We start from the raw sequence: 24,482 nt of genomic DNA on the forward strand, positions 1-24,482 counted from the left end.
ACATGCCTAACTGCAGTGTGTTAAGTCTAGGTCGTGTAAGAAATACAAGAGATGCTAGGATCCTAGATTCAGATATAACAGTTGTGTTTATGACTTTTGAATTCATTTTCCTTTCCATAAAAAGGGTAATCCAACACGGTGAGCAACTTACAAGTAAATTAGCAAATATGTTCCAAATAACTAACAGTGTTTTCTATGTACCTAAAAGATATTTGCTGGAAAGGGTACATTTCTCAAACAGTGTAATTCAGTCATCCCCAAGTTCCCAGGCCCTGTGTGAAATCCCCAAATCACCTTTAAAGGACTTAACTAAGATCCTGGGGTTCGGATACCCGGATTTATTAGTATATCTTACATTAATTCTCATGCATGTTTCATAAATCCTGCATCATGTTGAGGATAGAGCATTTACAGGAGCTTTTATTGCTACATATGCTTGTCTTTAAAAGGATCATCAGACAACTTCACTTTTCAGATGAGGGAGACATTTAAAAGCAGCAAGGTTGCAGATATCCCAAAAAACAAAACCAAAAACCCAAAAGCCGAATGTGGTGACATATGCTTGTAATCCCAGGCCTTGAGAGGCAGGAGGATTGCGACTTTGATGCCAGTCTGGGCTACAGCAATGTTGAGGCCAGCCTGAGCTATATAGCAAGACTCCATCAAAAAAAACATTTTTTGACTCTTGCCTTGGCACATTAGAGAAGGCCCAGGTCTTGACCACAACCCAGAGTTGTGTGTATTGACAAGATACCTAGGCCTCTCAACTTCATTTTGCCACTGTGTAAAAAGAAGCTAATACCCAGCTTCTGAAAGTTATTGTAAGGCTTGAAATACACTGTACTGGGCTGGGGATTTAGCTCAGTGGTTCCACCGCCTGCCTCGCAAGCGCAAGGACCTAAGTTCTATCCCTGGTACCAAAAAAGAAAGAAATATGGTGTACTTTAGTATCTATCCTTAGTACTAAAAGTCCTTTACCCACATGCTGTAAGCTTTGGGTTCCTAGTGAAAGCTGAGAAAAGGTTGAGGAAAAATAAAATACATTGAAAGAATAGAATTAAAGTTGCTACAATGTCTAGCATTTTCTGAAACATTTTTCACCTCTGGACTCAGGAGAAGCAGGGTATAGGGAAATAGGTCTAAAGAGCTCTAGAGAATCTCTGTCTTTAGGAGACAGAAGAGGGAGCAAACTGAACTAGTATCTTAGTCTTAATGCCAGTCTTAAAGACTATGCAACAGAAGGAACCCAATCATATCCCATCTACTCTACCTTCCCACCTTCTGTCTCTTACAAGCTAACAGAACACCAAGTCTTTGTTCATCTTAAAAAGTGTGGTAACTTCATATAACAAAATAACATGCAATTACTTTATGTGAAACAAACAACAGGAACTGTACAGCTAGGCAGGTAAGCTTCAAAGCTGCATTACTTCACCAGGATCATCCTTGGTTATTTCCACAGGGGTCTGGTGCAGGGGAGAAGAAAAGGATGTTAGGCTGTCCAGTGGTTTCTAGGGTGCAAAGCTGAGGCAACTGCTATTGTTGCCAAGAGCTGGTAGGGGGGAGCTGTGTCCGATTTGTCTAACCTAAGGACTGCCAGGGGAGCTCAGCAGTGTGGGAACTGAAAAGCAGCAAAGGAGAGAGCTATCTGCTACCAGAACCCTTTGGCCAGTGAGTTTACTCAAGAAGAGTTCAGTCAGGGTTGCTGAAGTGATAGAGGAAATGGTTTGGAAGGCTGAACATAAAAATGGCTATTAGGCCCGGGGATTTAGCTCAGTGGTTTGGCTGCCTGCTGCACAAGCGCAAGGACCCGAGTTAGATCCCCGGTACCAAAAAAAAACTTAAAAAAGGCTATCAGTGTAACACTAAAGCACCCAAGTCCAAAAACTTTGACTGGGCCAGAAATAGCCTTTTCTTTATCTCCAGCTGAAGAACTTAAATTATACTCAAGAAAATATGAATAAAAGAGCACAAAAAAGTTGAGAACTCTTAATTCCAAGTAGAGTGTGAATAGTAAGAAGTAGGTAAACTGTAGTAACTTTTTTTAAAAATACAGAAAGGAGTATTGGGATTTGGAGTATTCTTTAGTATGTTAAACTAGGGGACTACACTTCAAAGTAAGAATAGAGAATATAGCTGAAAGAACACTCACCCCTCCTGGGGGATATTTATATCCCTTCCACATGGCTCCTGCAATGAGAAGCATCCATAAGACAACAATCATCGTGGGGCTTCTTGCTCAGCTGCTCGTGTATGTGGGGGGAATGGTGGTTCTGGAAGGTGTGGTGCTCTCCACCCCAAATCCTGGGAAATGGGCTGTCTTCACTCAAGACTGATTGATGGGTGAGTGGCCCAGATGGCAGCTCCTGGCTGAGGATCTTCATGGTCTAGTCTGAACTAACATGACTCTCCATGGCCATTCTGGGGATCAGGGCTCAGGTACCAATTATGACATCAGCCCCTGTGACAACTGGGGACCCAGTCAGAGTGAGGAGCGGTGGGATGGGTGGCCAGGATGCCAGGCATGTTGGGGCTGAATAAACCTGATCAAAAGGGCCCTGTTCTGTGCCGACGAGGACCTAGCTGACAGCACATCCTTAATGACTTTGCAAATGCCAAAATATTTAACAATTGGCTTTATACAATCTGTTACAAAAAACACTGCTGTGACAAATACAAAACAACACCCTGGGTTTATTGGAAGAACTGCCTACATTTACTGTGACCAATTAACTTCACATGCTATTGTCAAGACTGTTCAAAAAAGAAAAACTTTGCATTTTGTGAAACGGCAATTACCCCGTCAAGCAAACCTCATAACTTCCCGGGGAAAGAAAGGAAGATGAACTGTTTTATTATGCGTATTTCACAGCCGAAGGAAGTGAGGTCTGGAGTAGTTTGAGTGGTTTGATCAGGATCACAACATGGCAGTGGCTCAGCTAAACAATCCCCACACTCACAAATGCTTTGGGCCAACACTGTCTCAGAAACCCTGGGGGATGTGGAGAAAAACAAGCGTAACTATCACATGCTGCTCTTAGTATGCCTGGGACTGGGCTTGATAACCCTTCCTTTTGGAGGAGCTTCTCAAAAAACCTGCTCCTGTGCTCAATATATTACTAAAACGATCAAGAGTTAATTTTCTTTCTTTTTTTTTTTTTTGGTACTGGGGCTCAAACTCAGGACCTTGTGCCTATGAGGCAGGCAGTGGAGCCACTGAGCTAAATCCCTGAGGCGGGCAGTGGAGCCACTGAGCTAAATCCCCGGCAGAGTTAATTTTCTCTAACAATGGGAATCACTCGAGAAAAACAAAAAGATTTGAATGAAATAGAAGCAAGAAGCCCAGGGGATGGTTTGCCCAGAGGGACTGCTGACACTCCTGCTTCTTAGGCAGTCTGGCTGGTCGAGTACCTGTGAGAAGCAACGGGCTGCCTGTGTGGCACTGGATTACCGTGTCACCAGTACATGTTTGCTGACTGGTTTATTATTTTGCTTAGTGCTTAATACTTCACTAAATACTGTCAAGCCTTGCATTAAATGCCTTATGTGAATTCCAAAATGTAATTTTCACAAAAATAGTAAGATTCAGAGATATTTCTTCTGCACAGATGAAGAAACTGGTTCAGGGAAGTTAAACTTTCCCAGTCCCATGGCTAGTGTTGCAAAGTTAGAACTTGAACTTCAAGTTCATATTATCTCTAGTTTCACCATCTGCCAAAATGAGTGTTAAAAATAGTCTAGTATAGTGTTTGTGAGGAGAAAATGATAAACAGGAAGTGTTCAAAAGGAATAGGTATCGACAGACTTGCTTGTTTTGGGGTTTTTTTTGGTACCAGGGATTGAACTTGGGTCCTTGCACTTCTGAGGCAGGTGGTGGAACTGCTGAGCTAAATCCCCAGCCCTTGACAGACTTCTGAATGTTGGCCTGCTGTCCTCAGCAGTCGTCCCCAAGTCTTCTTTTCCCAGCATACACTTCAAACCATTTCCCCTTCCACAGTTCAGTGTATTTTCCAGGACAATAAAAGCTCTCCGCTGAGATTCTGGGATGCCACAGGGTCTTCCGGAAATGGGAGCCCAGCCAGTGCCCCGACCACCCACTCACGATGGCAGATCTTACTCCAAAGCCCAGCTCCTCCATCGTGCCTTGCTCTCCGGAACAGGACATCTCTCTTTCCACTTCAGAGTTGGAGGCTGAGAGAGCAAGAAAATCAAAGGTGGAGATGGCTCTACTGGTAAGTGCCTCCTTGTGGTGAGTGGAAAAGCCGCTCAAAGGACCCCCCAGCCTCACAATTCTTCCTACCAGCAACTCCTGACCTACTCGACTTGAAACCTAGAAGTCAGGCACTGTCTCCAGCAAGATCCCTTATAAATTCCATAATATCCTGAAACAAGTAAAGTTAAACCAAGGGAGGGGCATAAAAGATTTAAAAATTTAGAAGAACGGTGTCCCTACAGGATGAGGAGGAGCCTGGGAAATGAACTATGTTCCCCTCCCATCCTGGCTCCCAGTTAGTGGAGAGACCTCAGCTATATTTCCCTCCTCCCAAATAGGAGGGTGAGGCAGCGCTAGAATTGACTACTAGAGATTACATACAGGACCATTACTTACCATCACCTCTGGAAATGTGCCCATGTAACACGCAAGTCCAACAAAAAGCATCTGGCCAAGCACAATCATGATCGAAAGTAAAACCGTTTCTAAGATGCAATCTCACAGTGAGAGACTGTTCACAGAGACGTTGGCAAAGGCATATGCTCACAAACCCTTTAGTTGACCCAAGTCTCACATGTCAGTTCCATTCCTTGGCTCCAAAGGATCCGCAACTCCCTGATGGAGAAGCCAGAGTCTAGGGGGCATTGTGACATCAGAGGTCCAGACTAGCAACATAGAGTTGTCTCTGGTTCTACATCGCTGAGCAGCAAGCACAGTTCTTTGTGTACATTATCTCACAGCAACACTTCCAGGCAAGGGGACTGTTAACCCCATTTTACCAACGAGAAAACCAAGGCTGAGTCTGAGTGTCTTGCACCAGGGCACACGGCGGATGCTGGAGATCAGGTTAAAACTTAGGGCCCATCTGCTTATTAGAACATTGTGCTTTTAAAATTAAGAGACAGGAGGGCCGAGGATCTAGCTCAGTGGTTCCGCCGCCTGCCTCGCAAGCACAAGGTCCCAAGTTCGATCCCCGGTACCAAAAAAAAAAAAAAAAAAATAAGAGACAGGAGCCAGGCACAGTGGTGCACACCTGTGATCCCCGCACTTGGGAGGCCGAGGCAGGTGGACTGCCCTGAGTTCGAAGCCAGCCTGAGCTACATAGTAAGTTCAAGCCCAGCTTGCCCTACAAAGCGAGATTCTGTCTTGATAAATAAAAATAAATAAATAAATAAATTAGAGACAAGGATTCGGAAGGGTGTTGCTAGGTCTATGGCAGTTGTGAATGAAACAGATCGAGTTCTAAGGAAGTGATACATCTGTTTCTGTCCCCTGACAGCTCCCCACCAACACCAAAGGCTTTCTCACCACCATTTGATACCCACATTCCTGACCACCTTTGGCCAGTTTCTCTTCATTGGTTCTCTTCACTATCAAAAAGCCACAAGTTAGGGGCGGGGATTTAGCTCAGTGGTTCTGGTGCCTTCCTTGCAAGTGCAGGGTCCCAAGTTCGATCCCCGGTACCAAAGGGGGAAAAAAAAAGCCACAGGTTGGGCTGGGGATTTAGCTCAGTGGTTCCTCCACTTGTCTCCCAAGCGCAAGGTCCCGACTTCGATCCCTGATACCCCCCCCCAAAAAAAGAAAAAGCCACAGGTATCCCTGTCCTTTCCTGAAAAAATCCTCCAGTGGCTGGGTATGGTTTGCACGGCTAGAATCTCAGGAACTCAGGGGGCTGAAGCAGGAGGATCACAAGTTTAAGGCTAGCATGGGTATCTTAGACCCTGTCTCAAATTAAAATAAAAGGGCTGGGATGTATGGAGCTCAGTGGTAGAGCACTTGCCGAGTTCAATCCTCAATACTGGGAGTGGAGTTGGGGTGTAATTCCCCAACCGATCTGTGATTCCCTCCCTAACTGTTCTGTTACTGATTTCCTTTTACAACCAAACTTCCTAAACAGGTGGTTCCCTCTCAAACCCCTTCTTTCTAAACCACACCTGTTTTCCATGTACTACATTCTAACTTCTAGTCTCCACCCCACTATATAGATGCTCTCTCAGAAGTCATAAAAGTTTTTTTCTTTTGTGAAGTCTAACAACTGTTTCTTGCTCCCTTTAACCTCTTTGCAGTGACTACGTAGACTCATTCTTCTGCCAGAGTTCTGCCCACAGACACATCTACATATACATTATTCTTATATCCATTTTTAAATATTTTTAATTATGAAAATAATAGCGCTCATTGTCAAACAGGAAGACATCTAAGGATGTATAGAGAAAAACTTAATATTTTCCCCCTCAATTTCCACCCCCTTGATGTAACCTATGTTATTAGCCTGATACGTATCATCCATTCGGCGGAGGGAAGGGGCGGAGCCCTGGCGCTGGGCAGTTCTGGTCCTCTGCGGCTTCCGTCTCAGAGCGCGCCCGGAAGGCGGCCCGCGGTTTGGGGTCCCGGAATCCGGGACCTGGCTGGAGATGGAGTTCGACTGCGAGGCCGTGAGACAGCTCCTTGGCAAGGTGCGAACCGCCCGCCGAGCCAGGTCTGGGGTCCGGGGTCCGGGGTCTGGGGTGTCTTCCTCTAGCTGGCCTGCCGCGTCCTCGCGTTTCTCTGCCCGGTGAGCAGCGGCCCCAGGCACGGGGTCGGAGGCCGCCTGTCCCCCGGGGCTGTCGTGGCGCCCGGTTCCCAGCTCCCTCTCGCGCCGGTCCTTCCCACAACACTTTCCTCGCTGGCCTCACGCAGCTCCCGGCCCCTGTGGTCCCTGCGACCACGCCTTTCTCTCCGCTGAAACGACCTGCTCGTGGCCTCTTTCTCTGTAAGACCAGACTCTGTCAGTCCCGGCAACACTGAGTCACAGGCTCCGGAATACCTGCTTTCGAAAATGCCGATGATCACACCAAGGAGTGATTATTTGCAAACTTTCCTCCTGCCGTTGAGCTCTTTTGAAGGCAGAGACAGGACTTTTTATCTTTGCATTTCTTTTCACCGACCACTGTGTTTGGCAGTAACGTAGCACTAAGTATGAGGATGGAAGTCCTGAGTAGATTTGGGAGTGAAGACAGGGCTTGGAGGGTAAGAGAGATCTCTAGGTGTTGAAGCGGGAGGGCTGACCCAGAAGCCTGGCCTACCTTTCTGGGCCCTGACCAGCGTGAGTTTGTAGATCAGAATTGAGGACTCTTCTGACCTCTTAGTGCAGGCTCTCCCGATTCCCCACCCGTGAGCAGTCTGAGGTAATCCTCTTTCCACCAGTTTCTTCCTTGAGTTTTTCTTAATTTTCTTTTTTTTTTTTTTGGTAACGGGGATCGAATTTGGGTCCTTGCGCTTGCGCAGCAGGCGGCGAAACCACTGAGCTAAATCCTTGGCTCTCTTAATGCTTGTTAAGATTGCTCTGTGCAGAAACCACGTATTTGGGTTATTTATTTATTTATTTTTTGGCATCGGGAATCGAACTCGGGTCTTTGAGCTTGCACAGCAGGCGGCGGAACCACTGAGCTAAATCCCCGGCCCTATTTAGGTTATTTTTGTTGGACCTGCCTGTATCCCCTAATGCTGGGGCAATTTTCATCTATGGGAAGTTTTGAAGCCCAAGATTGAAATTGAGTAATTGATTTGAATGATTTTATCTACTGTGATAGGTGTAGGTCTTTTTTTTTTTTTTTTTTTAGGTGTAGGTCTTGTAGAGAAAGATTATTACCGTGTTTAAGATTACTACATTTTCTTTTTTTTTTTTTTTTTTACTACATTTTCTTACTTAAGAGAACATGAAATTAAAAGAGTTAGTCTATCAAGTTTTTTGTGTTTTGGTTTTTTTTTTTTGATATCAGGGATCAAACTCGGGTCCTTGTGCTTTCGAGGCAGGCGGCAGAACCACTGAGCTAAATCCGCAACAAGTCTATCAAGTTTTAATGTGGGAGGCATGGTGAATTGTCCAATGGGAAGATGGAGGTTAGGGGTGAAAGTAGAATAATAGAGGAATTTTGGAATTATTATCAGCGCATGACATACAGTGTAGTTCATAATTCTTTGTCCTTTCTTTTTATTTTTTTGGTGCTGGAATTAAACCCAGGACCTTCTAAGCACATGCTCAACCAACCATTGAGTTATCCCTCCTACAGGTCCTTAATAAGCATTGGATAGCGCCGGGGATTTAGCTCAGTGGTTCCAGCGCCTGCCTTGCAAGCTCAAGGTCCCAAGTTCGATCCCCAGTACCAAAAATAAATAAATAAATAAATAAGCATTGTATAAATTAAGGAAACCTATCAGAAACAAGTCGGTCTAGAAATTACAGTATTTCTGAGGTTTCTTAGCCCCTACACTAGCCAAATAATATAACTCTATGAAGTGGACAGTACTGAACCAAAGAACTGTATGGAGAAGCTGAAAAATCTTACTGAACACAAATAGAGGAAAACCAGGGCCAGGGATTTAGCTCAGTGGTTCCGGCGCCTGTCTTGCAAGTGCAAGGTCCTGAGTTCGATCCCCGGTACCAAAAAAAAAAAAAAAAACCAAATAGAGGAAAACCTAAATAGGTACTCCACCTTCATGTGAAAGTGTCAGTTCTTCCCAAACTGATCTGCAGAGTCACTACAGTTCTAGTCAAAATTCTAACCAGTTATTGTAGCAACTTTTCAAATTGATTCTACAATTCATTGGAAGGACAGATGACCAATCTTGACCTTCTTGCAGAAGAATTGGCATGAGGACTTGCTCTACTACTATAGTAACTAAGATTTAGGGTTTTAGCCGGGGTGGTTGTATACACCTGTAATCTCAACTACTGAGGAGGCTGAGGCAGGAAGATTGCAAGGTCAGGGCTAGCCTGGGAAACTTTGCCAGACCCCGTCTTAAAAAGGAAAAGGTCTGGGAATATAGCTCAGTGGTAGTGTGCCCCTGGGTTCAATCCCCAGTACTGTTCTGAAAAAAATATATAGTGTCTTAATTCTATTTTTTTCTTTTTTTTTTTTGGTACCCGGGATTGAACTTGGGTCCTTGTGCTTGCGCAGCAGGCAGCAGAACCACTGAGCTAAATCCCCGGCCCAGTGTCTTAATTCTGTACATAGAATAGGCCAAACAGATGTGATGTTGCTGGACAGATTCTAGGTCTGTGCTGTCCAGTATGGTAACTATTTAAGTGCTATATCCCAGCTGTTTTTATTTTTTTATTTTATTTTATTTTTGGTACCGGGGATCGAACTCTGGTCCTTGCACTTGCGCAGCAGGTGGCGAAACCACTGAGCTAAATCCCCGGCCCTTCCCAGCTGTTTTTAAAAAAACATTTATTCATTCATTCATTTGGAATAAACCCTCATGTATGCTATACAAGCACTCTACCACTGAGCTGGATCCCCACCCCTTTTCTTTGTTTTGAAAAAAATTTGTTTTTGAGTCAAGGTCTTTCTAAGTTGCCCAGGCAGGCCTCCCAATTTGTAATCCTTTTGCCTCAGCCTCCCTAGGACCCGGGATTACAGGCGTGGGCCACCAAGCCTGGTTTAAAATTTAAGTTTCTCAGTCATACCAAGCTCTCCCTCTCCCCCTCTCTCCTTTTATTTAATCCTCATCACACGTCCAGGGAATAAGTATTATTTCTCTTGCAGTTTAGGAAATAAGTTCAAAGAAATGAAACAGTTTTGCCCGCAAGACAACCAAGTTGGTATTTTGGGGAGGGTGTGAGGAGAGAAGAGGAGGCAATTTAACCTGGCAGCCAGCATGAGCCTGCTTTAGTTTCCCTTCGAAACCTAGGATGGGGGACCAGGAGGTCGGGAGGGGAAAGTGAAGAGGTCTCCCGTGCAGGAGGCTTTCAGAAAAGAGAATTGTGTCTTGAGTAGCAGTGAGCAAGGTGCACCCTGGCCTGAGTCTTGAGCCTGCAGGTATTTGGATACCTACGGGCAGTGTGATTTAGAAGGCCCAGGTTCCTGGTTTGAGCTCTGGCTTCACTACTTGGTTTCTGACTCAGCAAGTTACTTTGATTCTCTACCATTTATTTTCTTCTTCTGTAAAATAGAGCAGTGTAAACCCTACCTAACTCCTAGGATCATGGTTTAAAAGATTAAATAAAATGCTTTTCAGGTTTATAAAGCTCTGAGGCCTGCCACCTGGCAAATGTGAAGTGTTAGCTGTAATTGTTGTGTTGCTTATAGCTGTATTTTTATTCTGTGCTCATCTTTCTCTTTTCAGTACAAGTTCAGGGATCTGACTGTGGAAGAACTAAAGAATGTAAATATGTTTTTCCCACATTTCAGATATTCCATGGATACCTACGGTAAGAATAATATCCTCTAGTTTTGTTTCATTAACTATAAGTTATTTGGTCCTAGAGAGCTGGAAAATCATAATTTCTCATTTCTTATTTACAGCTACCTATGACTATGAGTTCTGAAGAAATTTAAGTTGATACAGTACACTGTATTTTATGGTAATTTTTTATTGCCAGTGTAACAAATTACCACAAACTTTGTGGCTTAAAAAAATGTAGATTTGGGCTGGGGATTTAGCCCAGTGGTTCCGTCGCCTGCCTTGGAAGCGCAAGGACCTGAGTTTGATCCCTGGTACCAAAAAAAAAAAGTGGATTTACTCTGTCCCATATCCGTAGGCTAGAGGTTCAACATGAATTTCTGTAGCTTGGGGCCGGGGATTTAGCTCAGTGGTTTCGCTGCCTGCTGCACAAGCGCAAGGACCCAAGTTCGATTCCCGGTACCAAAAAAAAAAAAAATTCTGTAGCTTGGAGACTTGGACTAAAATCAAGGTATTAGCAGGTCTTTGTTCCTTCCTGGCAGCTCTGAGGGAGAATCAATCTAATCTTTTCTTTTTTTTTCTTTTCTCTCTCTCTCTCTCTCTCCCTCTCTTTCTTTCATCAGGCTCTCACTCTGTAGTCCAGGCTGGCCTTGAACTCACTGTGTAGCTCAGGCTGGCCCTGAACTCACAGCAGTCCTCCTGAGTGCTGGGATTACAAGCGTGTGCCACCAAGCCTGGCTCTCCTCCACTTTTTTAGTTTTTAGAGGTCAGCATTATTCCTTGACTCTCAGTCTACTTTTTCTTCAAAGCCAGCAGAGTTGCGAGTCTATAACAATTCTCCTATAATCAAATCTTTCCCTGATTACAGGAAAAGTTCTCTGTTTTTAAGACCCAATGTGATTAGGTTAGAGCAACCCTAATAATGTAAGATAATTTTCCAATCCTGGGGCTTTTATTTTTATTGTTTTGGTACCAGGGATCGAACTCGGGTCCTTGCGCTTACGTAGCACGAGGCGAAACCACTGAGCTAAATCCCCGGCCCAGTGAGGCCTTTATTTTAATCTCATCTATAAAGTCCCTTGCCAGGTAACCTAACGTATTCATAGTTTCTAAGGATTAGGATATGGACATCTTAGAAGGGCTGTATTCTGCTACCACCTGCATGGCTGATTCTAACTTATTAACAAAGTTTTGGTTATTTTGCTCCCTTAACAGAGGATCTCGTTGTCTAAGAAAGATTTTACTTATTATCTTTTTTTTGGGGGGGGTACTGGAGATTGAACTTGGGACCTTGCACTTGTGGGGCAGGCGGTGGAAGCACTGAGCTCAATCCCCGGCCCTTTACTTACTAGCTTTTAAAATTTTTTACTTCGGGGCTGGGGATTTAGCTCAGTGGCATCTCACCTGCCTCGCAAGTGCAAGGTTCTGAGTTCGATCCCTGGTACCGGAAAAAAGAAAATTTTTTTTACTTCAGAATACTATCAGAAGAGTATTTTATATCATGATCCTGTTGTATACACAACTAAAATACTGTGTCCACTCATATCTTCTCTTCTATCCCACTTAAAAACAAATGCTGAGGGCCTAGGATGTAGCTCGGTGGCGTCGCTCCTGCCTCTCGAGCACAAGGTCCTAAGTTTGATCCCAGGTACCAAAAACCCCAAAAGCCAAATGCTGAGCTGAGGCTTACTCAGTGGTAGAATACTTGCCTAGTGTGTGTTTGAGGCTCTGGTTTAATCCCCAGCACTGTTAAATAAATAAAAATGACGGACTCACTGACTTGATTTCAGATTCCACAGATTAGTCAAGCTGGCTTGGTGGCCCATGGCAATAATCCCAGCACTCAGGAGGCTGAGGCAGGAAGACACAACAAACTGGAGGCCAACTGGCATTATACAATAAGACCCTATTGCAAAAAAAAATTGTTTTTGATTCACAAATTAATAAAATGTAGTTTTGAAAAACTTTTAAAATTTGAATTATTTAAGAAAATGTATATAAAAAAAGAAAATAGGGCTGGGGATTTAGCTCAGTGGTTTTGCCGCCTGCTGCGCAAGGGCAAGGACCCGAGTTCGATCCCCAATACCCAAAAAAAACCCAAACAAACAAAAAAGAAAATATATCTATTCAGATTTATAGGTCAGATATCCTGAGAAGTTTTTTCAGGTTTTTTTGTTTTGTTTGTTTTTTTAAATTTTTTGATACAGGGTCTCACTGTGCAGTCCAGGCTGGTCTTGAACTCACTGCGTAGCCCAGGCTGGCCTCATAGTCACAGCAGTCCTCCTGCGTCAGCCTCCCAAGTGTCAGGATTACAGGTGGTCTGCCACCACGCCCGGCTCCTGGGAGTCATTGAAGTACTGCTTAGGAGTGGCCGTTTGTATATGTGGAGAGGTTATTAGATTCTGATTCATCTGCAGCTGCCCCCTCTTTTCCCAGTGCTGGGAATTGAAAGCAGGGTCTCAAACATGGTAGGCAAGGGCTCTGTAACCACCTTAAACCCCAACTCTTGGCCCTTTTGCTATTTTTGGTACTACAAAAATACCCAGAAGGAGAGGTACAATAACTACTATTTATTGAATGTCGGGCCGGGGATTTAGCTCAGTGGTTCTGCCCCTGCCTCACAAGCGCAAGGACCCGTTTGATCCCTGGTACCAAAAGAAAAAAAAAATACTATTTATTGAATGTCAGATGTGCTCCCAAATGTTTTATCTACATTAACTTACATTTTTTGTAATGATCAAAAGTGTGAGGTGTTATTGTCTTCATTTTGGAGATAAACTGAGGTTCCAAGAGTTTAACTTCCTTAGGGTTATATAGCTATGAAGGGATGGAGTTCGGTTTTTACTCGTGTCTGTCATGCTGGGTTTTTTTTTTGGTACTGGGGATCGAACTTGGGTCCTTGCGCTTGGGCAAGCAGCAAAACCAAGGCAGCCTAGTTTCCTGTTTTCCCTTTTGAAATAGGTCATCAAAATCTGTCTAGATATTTTTTCTTCCGCCCGAATAGTATAATTACTGAGATATTAAAAGGACTGCATTCCAGTGCAGTTTGTTTGAATCAGTGGTATTGTTTCTTTGTCTTCAGCCTGTGATTAGAACATTGATTCTCCTCCAGAGCATCCCAGTTACTGATGGGAAAGTTAAAATTTCAGGCATGTAAATGTTTTCTTTTTTTTCTTTCACATACTTTTAATCTATGGTTGGTTGAATCTGCAGACAATGAACCTGAAGAAATGGAGGGCCAAATGTACAGAGAATTAAGACTCGGTTGGGGATGGGGGTGTTGTGTGTGTATCGTATATCCTGTGACCTTGCTAAACTCTAGGTTTTTGAAGATTCTTTGGGACAATCATGTTGTCTGTCAATGGAAACAGTTTTATTTCTTCTTTCCCAATCTCCTCCTCTTTTATTTCCTTTTGTTGCCATATTAATGCTGACCAGGATTTTCTAGTAAAACACTGAACTGGAGAGAGGTTAAGAGTAGACATTCTTGCTTTATTCTTGTTCATGGAAGAAAACTTTCATTCCTTCATTAAGTATGATTTTAGCTGTAGTTTGTTTTGATTATGATTTTCCTTTTATGAACAGTGGAATTTAATTTGCCTTTTTTTTTGAGGATTTCTGCAGTATGTTCATGAGGTAAACTGGTCCTTAGTTTTCTTTTCCTTTGTCCTTCCTTTATTGTTTACTGTTTGTCTGGTTTACATAATCAGGTTAATTCTGGCTTCATAAGGCAAGGTGGAAAGTGTTTCATCACCTTCTAACTTCTGGTCCAATGAACTGACTGCTTCCCAGTGTCGTTGGTCTGGTTTTCCCACTATTAACAGGTGGGGAAAACATCACACTGAAGTTCAGCAGGTCGCTCAGCTCCTTGTCAGTCCCGTTCGTGGCCATGTGCTCTTGTTGGGGGTTCATCTTCGGCCATTTCACAGGTCCAGCCTCCAGCGAAAGCTCCCTCAGGCTGCGTGCTGGCGGGGGTCGCTCAGTGGCCACCTTCCTCCGGGCGGGCTGCGGTTCCCCCACAGAACTTGTGGGTCTCCTCAGGCCTCAGGCATGTAAATGTTGAACAAAGGTTAAGAATAATAGAGAAACCAAAGAAGATAACTATTAATCTTTCTAAAAGGTTGCTTCAAAAAGGTAACATTTTCACAAGCACAAGGTCCCAAGTTCAATCCCTGGTACTAAAAAAAAATGTTAGGTGGGGATCGAACTTGGGACCTTGCACTTGTGAGACAGGTGAGCAAACATTTTTCTTCTGACTAGAAAAGCAATTATAATACTGATCGCTTTTCTACATCTTGTTTGATCCCTATGATAATTTTGCATAGTAGTTTATTTTATAGATTGTGAAACTGAAGAGAGATTAAAGTAACCAAAACATGCCTCTAAGAGGGAAAGTAGGCCTAGAATTTGAAATTTCAGTATCAAAGTTCTGTGTTCTTTCAACTAGTCTCACGGCTTTCTAAGGAAACAAAATCTAGTGATTTCCCCTTGTTGATATATGTGCTGATCCTGAGATGTAGAGATTGAGTGGCATGTGTATGCACATATGGGGTGCGTGTGTGTGTGTGAGCATGCATTTACATACTTTATTACAGTTCTACTTCTGATTGCATTTTTTGGATTTTTTTTCCTTCCAGTTTTTAAAGATAGTTCCCAGAAGGACCTGCTGAATTTTACTGGCACTCTTCCTGTGATGTATCAGGGTAAGTGGAAGTTGAGAAAATATGGTAGTTTTCTAAACAAGCAATTCATTAATAAGAATTTGGATTTGTTTATGCTATAATATTATCAAAGTATTTTCACATAGTATGATCTGTTCATAACCTTACTGGGTCTGGCAGGGCTCTGTCCCATTCGAGGAAGGCCTGGACTAATGCCAGAGAGTTCAGTTTTCAGGCGTGGTGGCACACTCCTGTAATCCCAGCTCCTCGGGAGACTGAGGTAGGAGGATTGATGCCAGCTTGATGAGACAGACTTTGTCTCAAAATAAAATATAAAAAGTGCTGGGGATGCAGCCCAATGGTAGAGCACCCCTGGGTTCCATACCCAGTACTGGCAAAAAGAAAATTCGCTACTATGTGCCTGCTACTCTTGTAGGCCCTGGGGTGCAGAGCAAGATTGACACAGACTGGCTTCTGTTTTTCTGTTTTTCCCTCCCTTCCTTCCATCAGATGCAGCATTATTATTGCTTTGCTGGTGCTCTGAATAAGCCTGGGTTTACATTAATCCTTTCTGTTTCTTAAAATGGCACTGAGCTACATTGTGACTATGTTTATGCTTCATTACTATTTGAAGATGTGTTTGTTTGTCTCATTTAGGTCACCAGTATAACATACCAGTTCGTTTCTGGATTTTGGATTCTCATCCTTTTGCTCCTCCCATTTGCTTCCTGAAGCCAACAACAAATATGGCAATCTCAGTTGGAAAACATGTGGATGCTCAAGGCAGAATATACTTGCCCTATCTCCAAAACTGGAGCCATGTAAGATCAATTTGGATTTTTTCCAAAAAGCTTTTATTTTTCTGAACAAATTATACTGCATTTTCTTTCAATTATATTCTTCATGTGATCTTTCAAAGTAATTTGAAATTGAACCTGTCTAGGGTCACCTAGGTCCCAGAACCCTGTACAAAGCTGTGGTCTCCAGGTTTGGTGCCAGGTATTGTTTTCTCCTTGTCCTTTTATAGCCGTTTGCCACTTGAGGAAGCACATGAAAAGCTACTACCAAGACATCAGGGCATCATTTCTTAGTTCTTCCCTATTAAATATTCTTATGTAAGCTGGGTTTGGTGGCGCACACCTATAATCCCTGCATCCAGGAGGCTAAGGTAGAAGGATTTCTGTGAGTTCAAGACCAGCCTGGGCTATGTAGTGAGTTTAAAAAAAAAAAAAAGATTCTTATATAATTTATGTATGTACTTACTTGTAATTTGCCTGTTTTTGACCTTTGTCTAAATTGAATCAGACAATATGTAATATTCTGTGATGCAGTTTATTTTAAATGAATATTAAAGTTTTGTTGTTTGCAGTGCAGAGGATCAAACTAGTTCTTTTTTGTTTTGTTTTTTGGTACTGGGTTTCGAACTCAGGACCTTGTGCTTGCAAGGCAGGCATGGTGCCACTGAGCTAAATCTCTGGCCCTCAAACTGGTTCTTATTCGTGTGAGGCAAGCAGGTATCACTAAGTTACACCCCTAGCCTCAGCATTAAGCTTTTCGTTCTGTTATTTTGTTTTTGTTTTTGAGACAGGGTCTCACTATGTAGTTCAGGCTGGCCTCAAATTCATGATAATCCTCCTACCTCAACCTCCCGAGTGCTAAGATTATAGGCATGCACCACCAATCCCAGCCTCAGCATTGTTTTTTCTTTTTTCTATTTTCAGTACCGGAGATTGAACTCAGGACCTTGTGCTTGCCAGGCAACCGCAATGCCACTGAGCTAAATCCCCAGCCCCTCAGTATTAAGTTTTAAAACTTAATCTTCACGGATGTATATAAGAGCAGTTTATTTGTTTTACAAGTCCTCATGTTGTGTAATTTTTTTTTTTTGGTACCAGGGATCGAACTCGGGACCTTGTGCTTGCAAGGCAGGTGGCAGCATCACTGAGCTAAATCCCCGGCCCATGTTGTATAATTTTATGTAGATTTCTCATCGTTATATTGAATATTTCTCCCATATTAAGCTGCTTTTGAAATGCATGGTTCCGTGATGATCCAGCATAAGGTTATTACATAATATATTTCTAAATTGCTCTAAGAAATTTAATATGGATTTTCCTTAAATATAAATATTGTATATATCTTATGTATGTTTAATAATTTCCTAATGATAAATTATTGGGTCAAAGGTTTTAAAATATTTTTAGGTTTCCTTATGTATTGCCAAACTGGCCTTCAAAAATGAACAAAGTGAGGCATTTCTGCCATCAGAAGAAATCAGTATAGGAGGGCAGTAATCAGAGGTATTGTCATTAAAACAAAGTTTTACTTATCTCTGTACATTGAAAGATGTACAAGATGCCATTACTTTTGTAAGTAATTAGAAGCTTTATAAAGGATGACTGACTTATTTTATATGTGCTCAGAAGGCTGAAGATCTGGAGCACAGGGATAGTTGGAGTTGAGTGAGGCTGGAGTAGAAGATGGGATTAGGGTATCACTTCTTGTTACATGGGCATATTGTCAAGAGATTTGCAGTTATGGGCATTTTACTAGGTTTTTATGGTGTTTTGTATTTTTCAAATGTAAAACCTTTAAATGAAGAAAAATGGAAACAGAGAAAGGATACACACCATGTTGTCAGTAGCGAAGCTGACTTATTTTATGAGCTTGTCTATTTCCATTACTTGATAATTTTTTTGCCCTTGGTGCCGAGAATTAAACTCAGGACCTTGTGCTTGCCAGGCAGGCGTGGCACTGCTGTGCTACATCCTTGGCCCCATTAAATAAGATTGCCACTTAAGTGTAATAAATGGAGCATGATAAAAATTGGAAGGATGAAAATGGTATCTCATTCTGTTTGTTGATTGAGTCAGGGTCTCACTCTAGTTGAGGTTGGCCTCGAACTCACTACACAGGCCTCAAACTCACAGCAGTCTTCTTGCCTCAGCCTCCCAAGTGGTGAGATTTATAGCTGTGTGTCACCATGCCCAGCTAAATCTTAATTTTCAGTTTATTGGTTATTTGAGAAATTGAAATCTTTTTCATGTATTTATCAGTCATGTATGTTTCTTCTCTTTTGAATTGTCCATCTCCTTATCCATTATCACTCTCCTCCTCCTTTGCCTTTCTTCTTTTTTTCCCCTTTTATGGCAGTGCTGGGGATTAAACCAGGGCCTCGTGCTAGACAAGTGCTGTGCTTCTGAGCTACGTCCTCAAACTGTGTTCTGATATCTGTGCCGTGTTGCAGGAATTCATATAACCTACTTCTCTCTGGTTTTCTTTGGCATCTCTTTTCATAGTTCTGTTTGTTTAATAAATTCTCAGTGATAGTCCTGTAATTTAGTTGAGGTATTGTTTTCAGTGTAGATAGTACTAATTTCATTTTACTAGTCCGAGGCTGATTATTATAAGCTAAAACTAGTCTTTAAAAGATACTACATTATTCAAGTTTCCCTATTTAAAAGTACTACAGTACCTTTAGGTTCCTGACACAGTTGTAATTACACAGTATAATTATGTAGAATTTTGGAGATAGAATCCGGAGGTCACGTAGGGCAGGGAGTGCACTTTCCTGAAGGGATTCATTGAGCTGCATAGGTCTACAGGATTTAGTTTGAAGAGCTTGGTGGTTTTGTTTTACTTTGTTTCGATCGGAATATGAACATGAATGTCTGTAGGCACACTCTTTCCAGTTGGCCGTAATAGCCAGCTCTCCAGATTTCCTTATACTTGTCAGCTTCGCACATTTCATATTATCTACTTGGTCTTGAAAGGTATTTTAGTATCTTTTTTTTTTTTTTCCAGTACTGGGGATCGAACTCAGGACCTTGGGCTTCTGAGGCAGGCGCGGTGCCACAGAGCTAAATCCCTGGCCCCTGATATTTTAGTTTTTGACTAATGGCATCTTCTTTTTTTTTTTTTTGGTACCTGGGATCGAACTCAGGACCTTGCGCTTGTGAGGCAGGTGGCATAACCACTGAGCTAAATCCCCGGCCCAATTAAGCACTTTTTAAATGAGTGTACTACTACTAAATATTCCTGATTATAATAATAAGCATCTGTTCACTCTCGTAGCTTGTTGTTTCCATGCATTAGCTCATTTGTATCTTCTAACAGCCATTGGGATTCGTTAGTCACATTGTATTATTGATGACACTTAAGCTCAGCATGGTTAAGTAAATTTCATCAAGGTTGTTTAACCAGTTAAAAGAAAACAGTACCAACTTGAATTTTTTTTTAAAGGAAATACATTCTATAGGTTTTAGGGATAAAGGGCATCACGTCTATAGGTTATTCTCACTTGATTAAAAAAGAGAGAGAAACTAAGCATATGTGATAAAATGTTCACATTTGAGTAATCTGGGTGGAATGCATGTACTATTTTTACGACTATTCTCTAAGTCTGAAATTATTTCAAAATAAAAAGTTAAAAAATATATAGTTCCTAAGCCTAGACATTCTACTACTCAGTGTATTCATGCTGTTTTCCTTATTTTTAGAGATGGTGACTTGGCATTATTTGCCTTTTATCTTATAGGCTTGTGGAGTATTTTTCATGAGATCTTTGGGGAGAGTAGTGTATGCTAATAGAATTTGACAGTGACTAAAAGTATCACATGATTTGTGTAGTAACTTTGGAAAAGTGAGAACATGATGGAATACAGTTGACTCATATTAGTCACTTTCCCATGACTGGGACAAAATCCCTGATACCCACAATTTAAAAGAAGGAAGGTTTATTTTAGCTCATTGCTTGATTTTTCAGTCCATGGTTGGTTGCTCCAAGGCAGATACAGCATGGTGGAAGGGCCTGGCTGAGGAAAGCTGCTCACCCCCTGACGGTCAGGAAGCAGAGAGAGAGTTGGCTGAGAACAAGAATACACCCTCAGCCCACACCCCAGTGATCTGAGCCATTCCTGGAGTCAGGCTCCGCCCCCCCCCCCCCAGCAGATCCATCTATGAAAATCCACTGATGAGTGTAGCACCCTCCTGACCCAATCACCTTCCAAAAGCTCCGTCTCTGAACACATGAGACTTTGAGGGGGGCATTCTAGATCTAAAGCGTAACAACCCTTGAACAACAGAGGTTTGAATTGCAAGTATTCACTTATAGGTGGATTTTTAAAAGATTTTTGTGACAATTTAGAAAAGCTTTCAGATGAACCAGACTAGAAATGTTGAAAAAATAAGAAAAGGATGTGTCAAGTGCACAAAATATATTTGGACATTAATTTTATTTACTACCATAAAATATACACAAAGCTATTATAAAAATGAAAATATTTCCAGATTTACAGACTTAGAGACCATAATACATGGTGCCATTTGCATGTATTGACAAACAGTGTAAACAAACATGTGGTATTAAGCTACAGCTGCATAAAGTTAACTGTAGTACATAGTGTATGTGTTATTGTAATACCCTAGCTACCTCCTATTCCTATTGAAGTGAGCTCGTGATTTAATAATCTGATTATCCATTAAAACACTGGGTGACAGGCCGGGGATTTAGCTGAGTGGTTTCGCCGCCTACTGCACAAATGCAAGGACCTGAGTTCGATCCCCGGTACCAAAAAAAAACAAACACTGGGTGACACTAATCTCAGTTTGTCCAGTAAATTACACATTGCAGTAAAAAGTGGTTCTCATGTGTTTTTCACTATATGTAACACACGTGACATAGAAAATATGTGTTAATTGGCTGTTTATGTTATTGGTAAGGGTTCTGGTGAACAGCAGGCTGTTAGCAGTTACAGAGTTATTCTCAGATATTTCACTGCACATGGCTCAGTGTCCCTAATCCCCCATGTTGTTCAAGAGTCAGCTGTACTTTCTTTTGGCTAACTCTATGACAATGTACAGATTTAAAAGATCATATTCTTCAGCAAAATTGTTGTGTAACTTTTCCCTTCGTGTGTATTGTACAGCCTAAATCTGTCATTGTTGGATTAATTAAAGAAATGATTACCAAGTTTCAAGAGGAACTTCCCCTATATTCTCTGCCATCATCTGATGAAGCTCAGCAGGTAGACTTGCTGGCCTATATTGCAAAAATTACTGAAGGTTTGTATTTTTGTTGATCAGATTGACTTAAGAGTTATGAATTTACAGTTTGTCACTAATATCCTTTACTCCTTGCTACTTGATTTCTATAAATATGTGCATATATGTGTGTGTGTGTTCAATGAAAAATTCCATACAGTTATTACCATACAGTTCCAATTAATACAATTTCCTAAAATGTGAAAACTTACTTTATAATGACAATTCTTTTTTTGTTCAAAACCACCAAATACATATTAATGATTCCAAACCTTTTTCATTATATATTTACATAGCTTTCTGGCTTATTCATTACACTGGACCACAAGAGCTGTAATTCTTATTGAGAATAAAGACAAATACTTATGCTTGGAAAATCTCAGCAGGTGTAGACCAAAGCAGTACGAATCAGAATGTTTTTCAAAACTATGGAAACCTGACATTTTTAGAGTCTTCTACGATATTTTTTAGATGTTTGAAAAGACAACTTTCTTTTTAAAAGGATAGCTTTCATTTAGTAGAATATTTAATGTAAGACTTTTTGCATTCATTTCTTCAACAGGTATTTTTTAAGTGCCTATTATGGACTATCATCATGTTTTCTGAGTTATTAAAACTTGATGTATTTTTTAAAAGATTCTAAACAGATCTTTGGAATTATTATTAAATTCTCAGAATAACCCACTTTTCTTTATAGGTGTCTCAGATATAAATTCAAAGAGTTGGACAAGTCATGAGAACAAAATAGCCAATAAAATTACTGTGGTTGGAGGTGGAGAGTTGGGTATTGCCTGCACATTAGCAATTTCAGCAAAGGTAGGTGAGCATAGTATTATCAATACTTCTACCATAGTACCATGTTGTTGTTTTTTTTTGGTACCGGAGATCGAACTCAGGTCCTTGCGCTTGCAAGGCAGGCAGCGGAACCACTGAGCTAAATCCCCAGCCCAGTGCCATGCTTTTAGGCAGGTTTAAATGTAAGATCCAAAAAATAATAGCTTGATTTTGTCATTAGGAAAACCTTATTTTGCCTTAAAATATATGAAGTTGACAAAAAAAAACCTGAGAGTTCTCATCAGTGATGTTGCCTCTTAATTAGTAGTTAGCATTGAATAGGCTTTGAAAAAGCAATTTGAACAATGGGCTCATTGTAATAATGCAAGGGAAGCTTCAAGTTGACATTCATTGGACTTAGTCACAAATTCTTTTATGTTTTCTGAGTCATGCTACTTTAATTAAACTTACTTAATGTAATATTTAATTTAGGTCTTTCTAAAATTATCATTAAAAAAAGAATTGACTTATATAGTTATTTTCTTTTTTTATTTTTTTGGATACTGGGGATTGAACCCAGATCCTTGCGCTTGCGCAGCAGGCGACGAAACCACTGAGCTAAATCCCCAGCCCTATAGTTATTTTCTTTTGAGATCATAGTTTGAGTTAATATTTTACATTAGTTTATGATTTACTTTTTGTCAGTATTTTTTTTCCTTAAATTCTTTTATTGTTACATTTTAGGTATACAGTATATTTACATTTATCATTGTGAACTTGTACCTTTACGTAATGTATCTTGGTTCTTATTTTTTAGTCTTCTTTTCTAAATACATTGTTTACATAGAGGCTTAGAACCACTTCCAGAGAGGTAAAAGACCTGCCACCTCCATCCACAGCACCCTAGCTTGGGAACAGCATGTCGTGTGTCATTTGAGAGATGGAGCCTAGAACAGAGTAGCATCACACTATATATTTATTTGGTGGCTGACATTAATTTTTCTTTTTCTACTAAGATGTGATTGTTTTACCATCTAAATTCTTCCCTTTCCATTTAAGACTCACATATATCCTCAAAGTAGGTTCTGCTTCAGCAAATAATTAAATTATGTCCAAGAAGAGGTACAGAAATTTTAAAGTTGGCTACTCAGAGCAATATATCCTCACTTTGGGTGTATAATAGTTTCATTCCCTTCACCTTCCCTCTGAGTACACCACTATGTTTGAATTGGAATTTGAGTTGTATTCAGTTCTTGATTATTAAATGAAATGCTTCTGTAAACATTACTTTGTAAGTTGATTATTTTCCTATCTGAATTAGTTTCTTTGAGGAATACACCATCTCAAAAACAGTACCACCTAAGGATTTAGCTCAGTGGTGCCACGCCTGCCTCAGAAACAGTACCAGTGTGCCAGAGGACACGGCTTATTTCATGGCAAGACTGCTCTTCAGAAAGGCAAAACTAGTTTATGCTTCTAATAATAATGTGGATGTCAACCTGAGTTTTGATGTCCCCAGTAGTACTGAGTCTTGTTAAATTTATTTGTAATTATGTCTTTTTTAAAAAAAAATGAGAAAGCACCTCAAAGTCATGTCTCTACTGTTAGAAAACTCTTACTGTCATTATTTGGCTGTGAACTCTTTAGGTAGAAATCTTTTTACTTTATATATATATATATTTTATTTTAAATGGGGCCAGGGATTTAGCTCAGTGTTTCCAGCCCCTGCCTCGCAAGTGCAGGGTCCCAAGTTTGATCCCCAGTACCAAAAAAAAAAAAACATTTTATTTAAATGGTTGCATTTTTTTTCAGCATTAGTCGTTTGGTCCTAATGCAACAATAATAGTGGTCCAGTAGTGGCACTGGTAGAATAAAAGTGAAAAAGTAAGTGCCCTTAACTAAATGCAAAATAGGTGCCAGGCACTTGTCTAAATATTTGACTCATTTTTTGCAACAACCTCATTGGCTAGGCAGTGTTGTTAGCGCCATTTTACAAAGGTAGAAACCAAGGCATTGGGAGGTTAGCCAACTTGCCCAGAGTTAGACTGTTAATAAAGGTGGAGCAGGATTTGTAGACAGGTAATCTGGGGACTAGAACCTGTACTCTTGATCCTTACTGCTGATACTGCAACATTCATCTCCTGTGATTTGTTAGAAATGCATAATTTGCCAGGCATGGTGGTACACACCTGAAATCCCAGCACTTGGGAGGCTGAGGCAGGAGGATAGCAATGAGTTCGAGGCCAGCCTGGGCTACCTAGTAAGTGTAAGGCCAGCCTGAACCATATAGCAAGACCCTGTCTCAACCAACAAAAACGAAACAAACAAAAGAAATGCATAACCCTACTCTAAATCTGCATTTTAATAAAACCCCTAATGCTCCATACACTTCACTGATCCATCAAAGCTTGAGTGTCTCTCCCCTAAGCCACTGTATTACACTGCTTTATGATGAATACTTTGGTTGTTTTTAACTTTTTGAATATCCTTATACATACTGTATTATTTTTGACATGTACTAATAAACTTGCAGGATAATTTCTATAAAATGAAATTGATGGATTAAAGGAGTTGTTAGATTTTAAAATGTTTTAAATTGGAAACTGTCACATTATTACCTATAT

General features: G+C 41.1%; 2 protein-coding genes across 7 annotated transcripts in view; one reads left to right on the forward strand and one right to left on the reverse strand.

Moving 5' to 3' along the window:
* The window catches only part of LOC147827973 (uncharacterized), a 100,962-nt gene that overhangs the window by 2,077 nt on the left and 74,403 nt on the right, over positions 1-24,482 (reverse strand). Inside the window, exons 3-5 of one of the 5 annotated variants that reach the window (XR_015451423.1) lie at positions 4,118-4,191; positions 2,153-2,190; positions 1,369-1,466 (exon numbers count right to left, since the gene is read on the reverse strand). Coding sequence is in view for 3 of the 5 variants with exons in the window: in XM_087211564.1 (XP_087067690.1) it covers positions 1,451-1,466; positions 2,153-2,190; positions 4,118-4,191 (128 nt within the window). In the remaining 2 variants the exon portion in view is untranslated. Of the gene's footprint in view, positions 1-1,346; positions 1,467-2,152; positions 4,192-24,482 lie in introns of those variants that run through there. The other 4 variants (XM_087211564.1, XM_087211567.1, XR_015451422.1 and 1 more) reach the window with 4 other exon arrangements.
* The window catches only part of Uevld (UEV and lactate/malate dehyrogenase domains), a 41,258-nt gene continuing 23,311 nt past the window's right edge, over positions 6,536-24,482 (forward strand). The window contains exons 1-6 of one of the 2 annotated variants that reach the window (XM_004851534.4): positions 6,536-6,669; positions 10,325-10,409; positions 15,019-15,084; positions 15,700-15,863; positions 20,970-21,105; positions 21,782-21,900. In XM_004851534.4, coding sequence (XP_004851591.1) covers positions 6,628-6,669; positions 10,325-10,409; positions 15,019-15,084; positions 15,700-15,863; positions 20,970-21,105; positions 21,782-21,900 — 612 coding nt within the window. In that variant the 5' untranslated portion in view covers positions 6,536-6,627. Of the gene's footprint in view, positions 6,693-10,324; positions 10,410-15,018; positions 15,085-15,699; positions 15,864-20,969; positions 21,106-21,781; positions 21,901-24,482 lie in introns of both variants that reach the window. The other variant, XM_021263904.2, reaches the window with a different exon arrangement.

The sequence above is a fragment of the Heterocephalus glaber genome, unplaced genomic scaffold (genome assembly GCF_053883595.1).
Source record: "Heterocephalus glaber isolate CG9 unplaced genomic scaffold, H.glaber_assembly_v1.0 deba00001428, whole genome shotgun sequence".
Taxonomy (NCBI): domain Eukaryota; kingdom Metazoa; phylum Chordata; class Mammalia; order Rodentia; family Bathyergidae; genus Heterocephalus; species Heterocephalus glaber.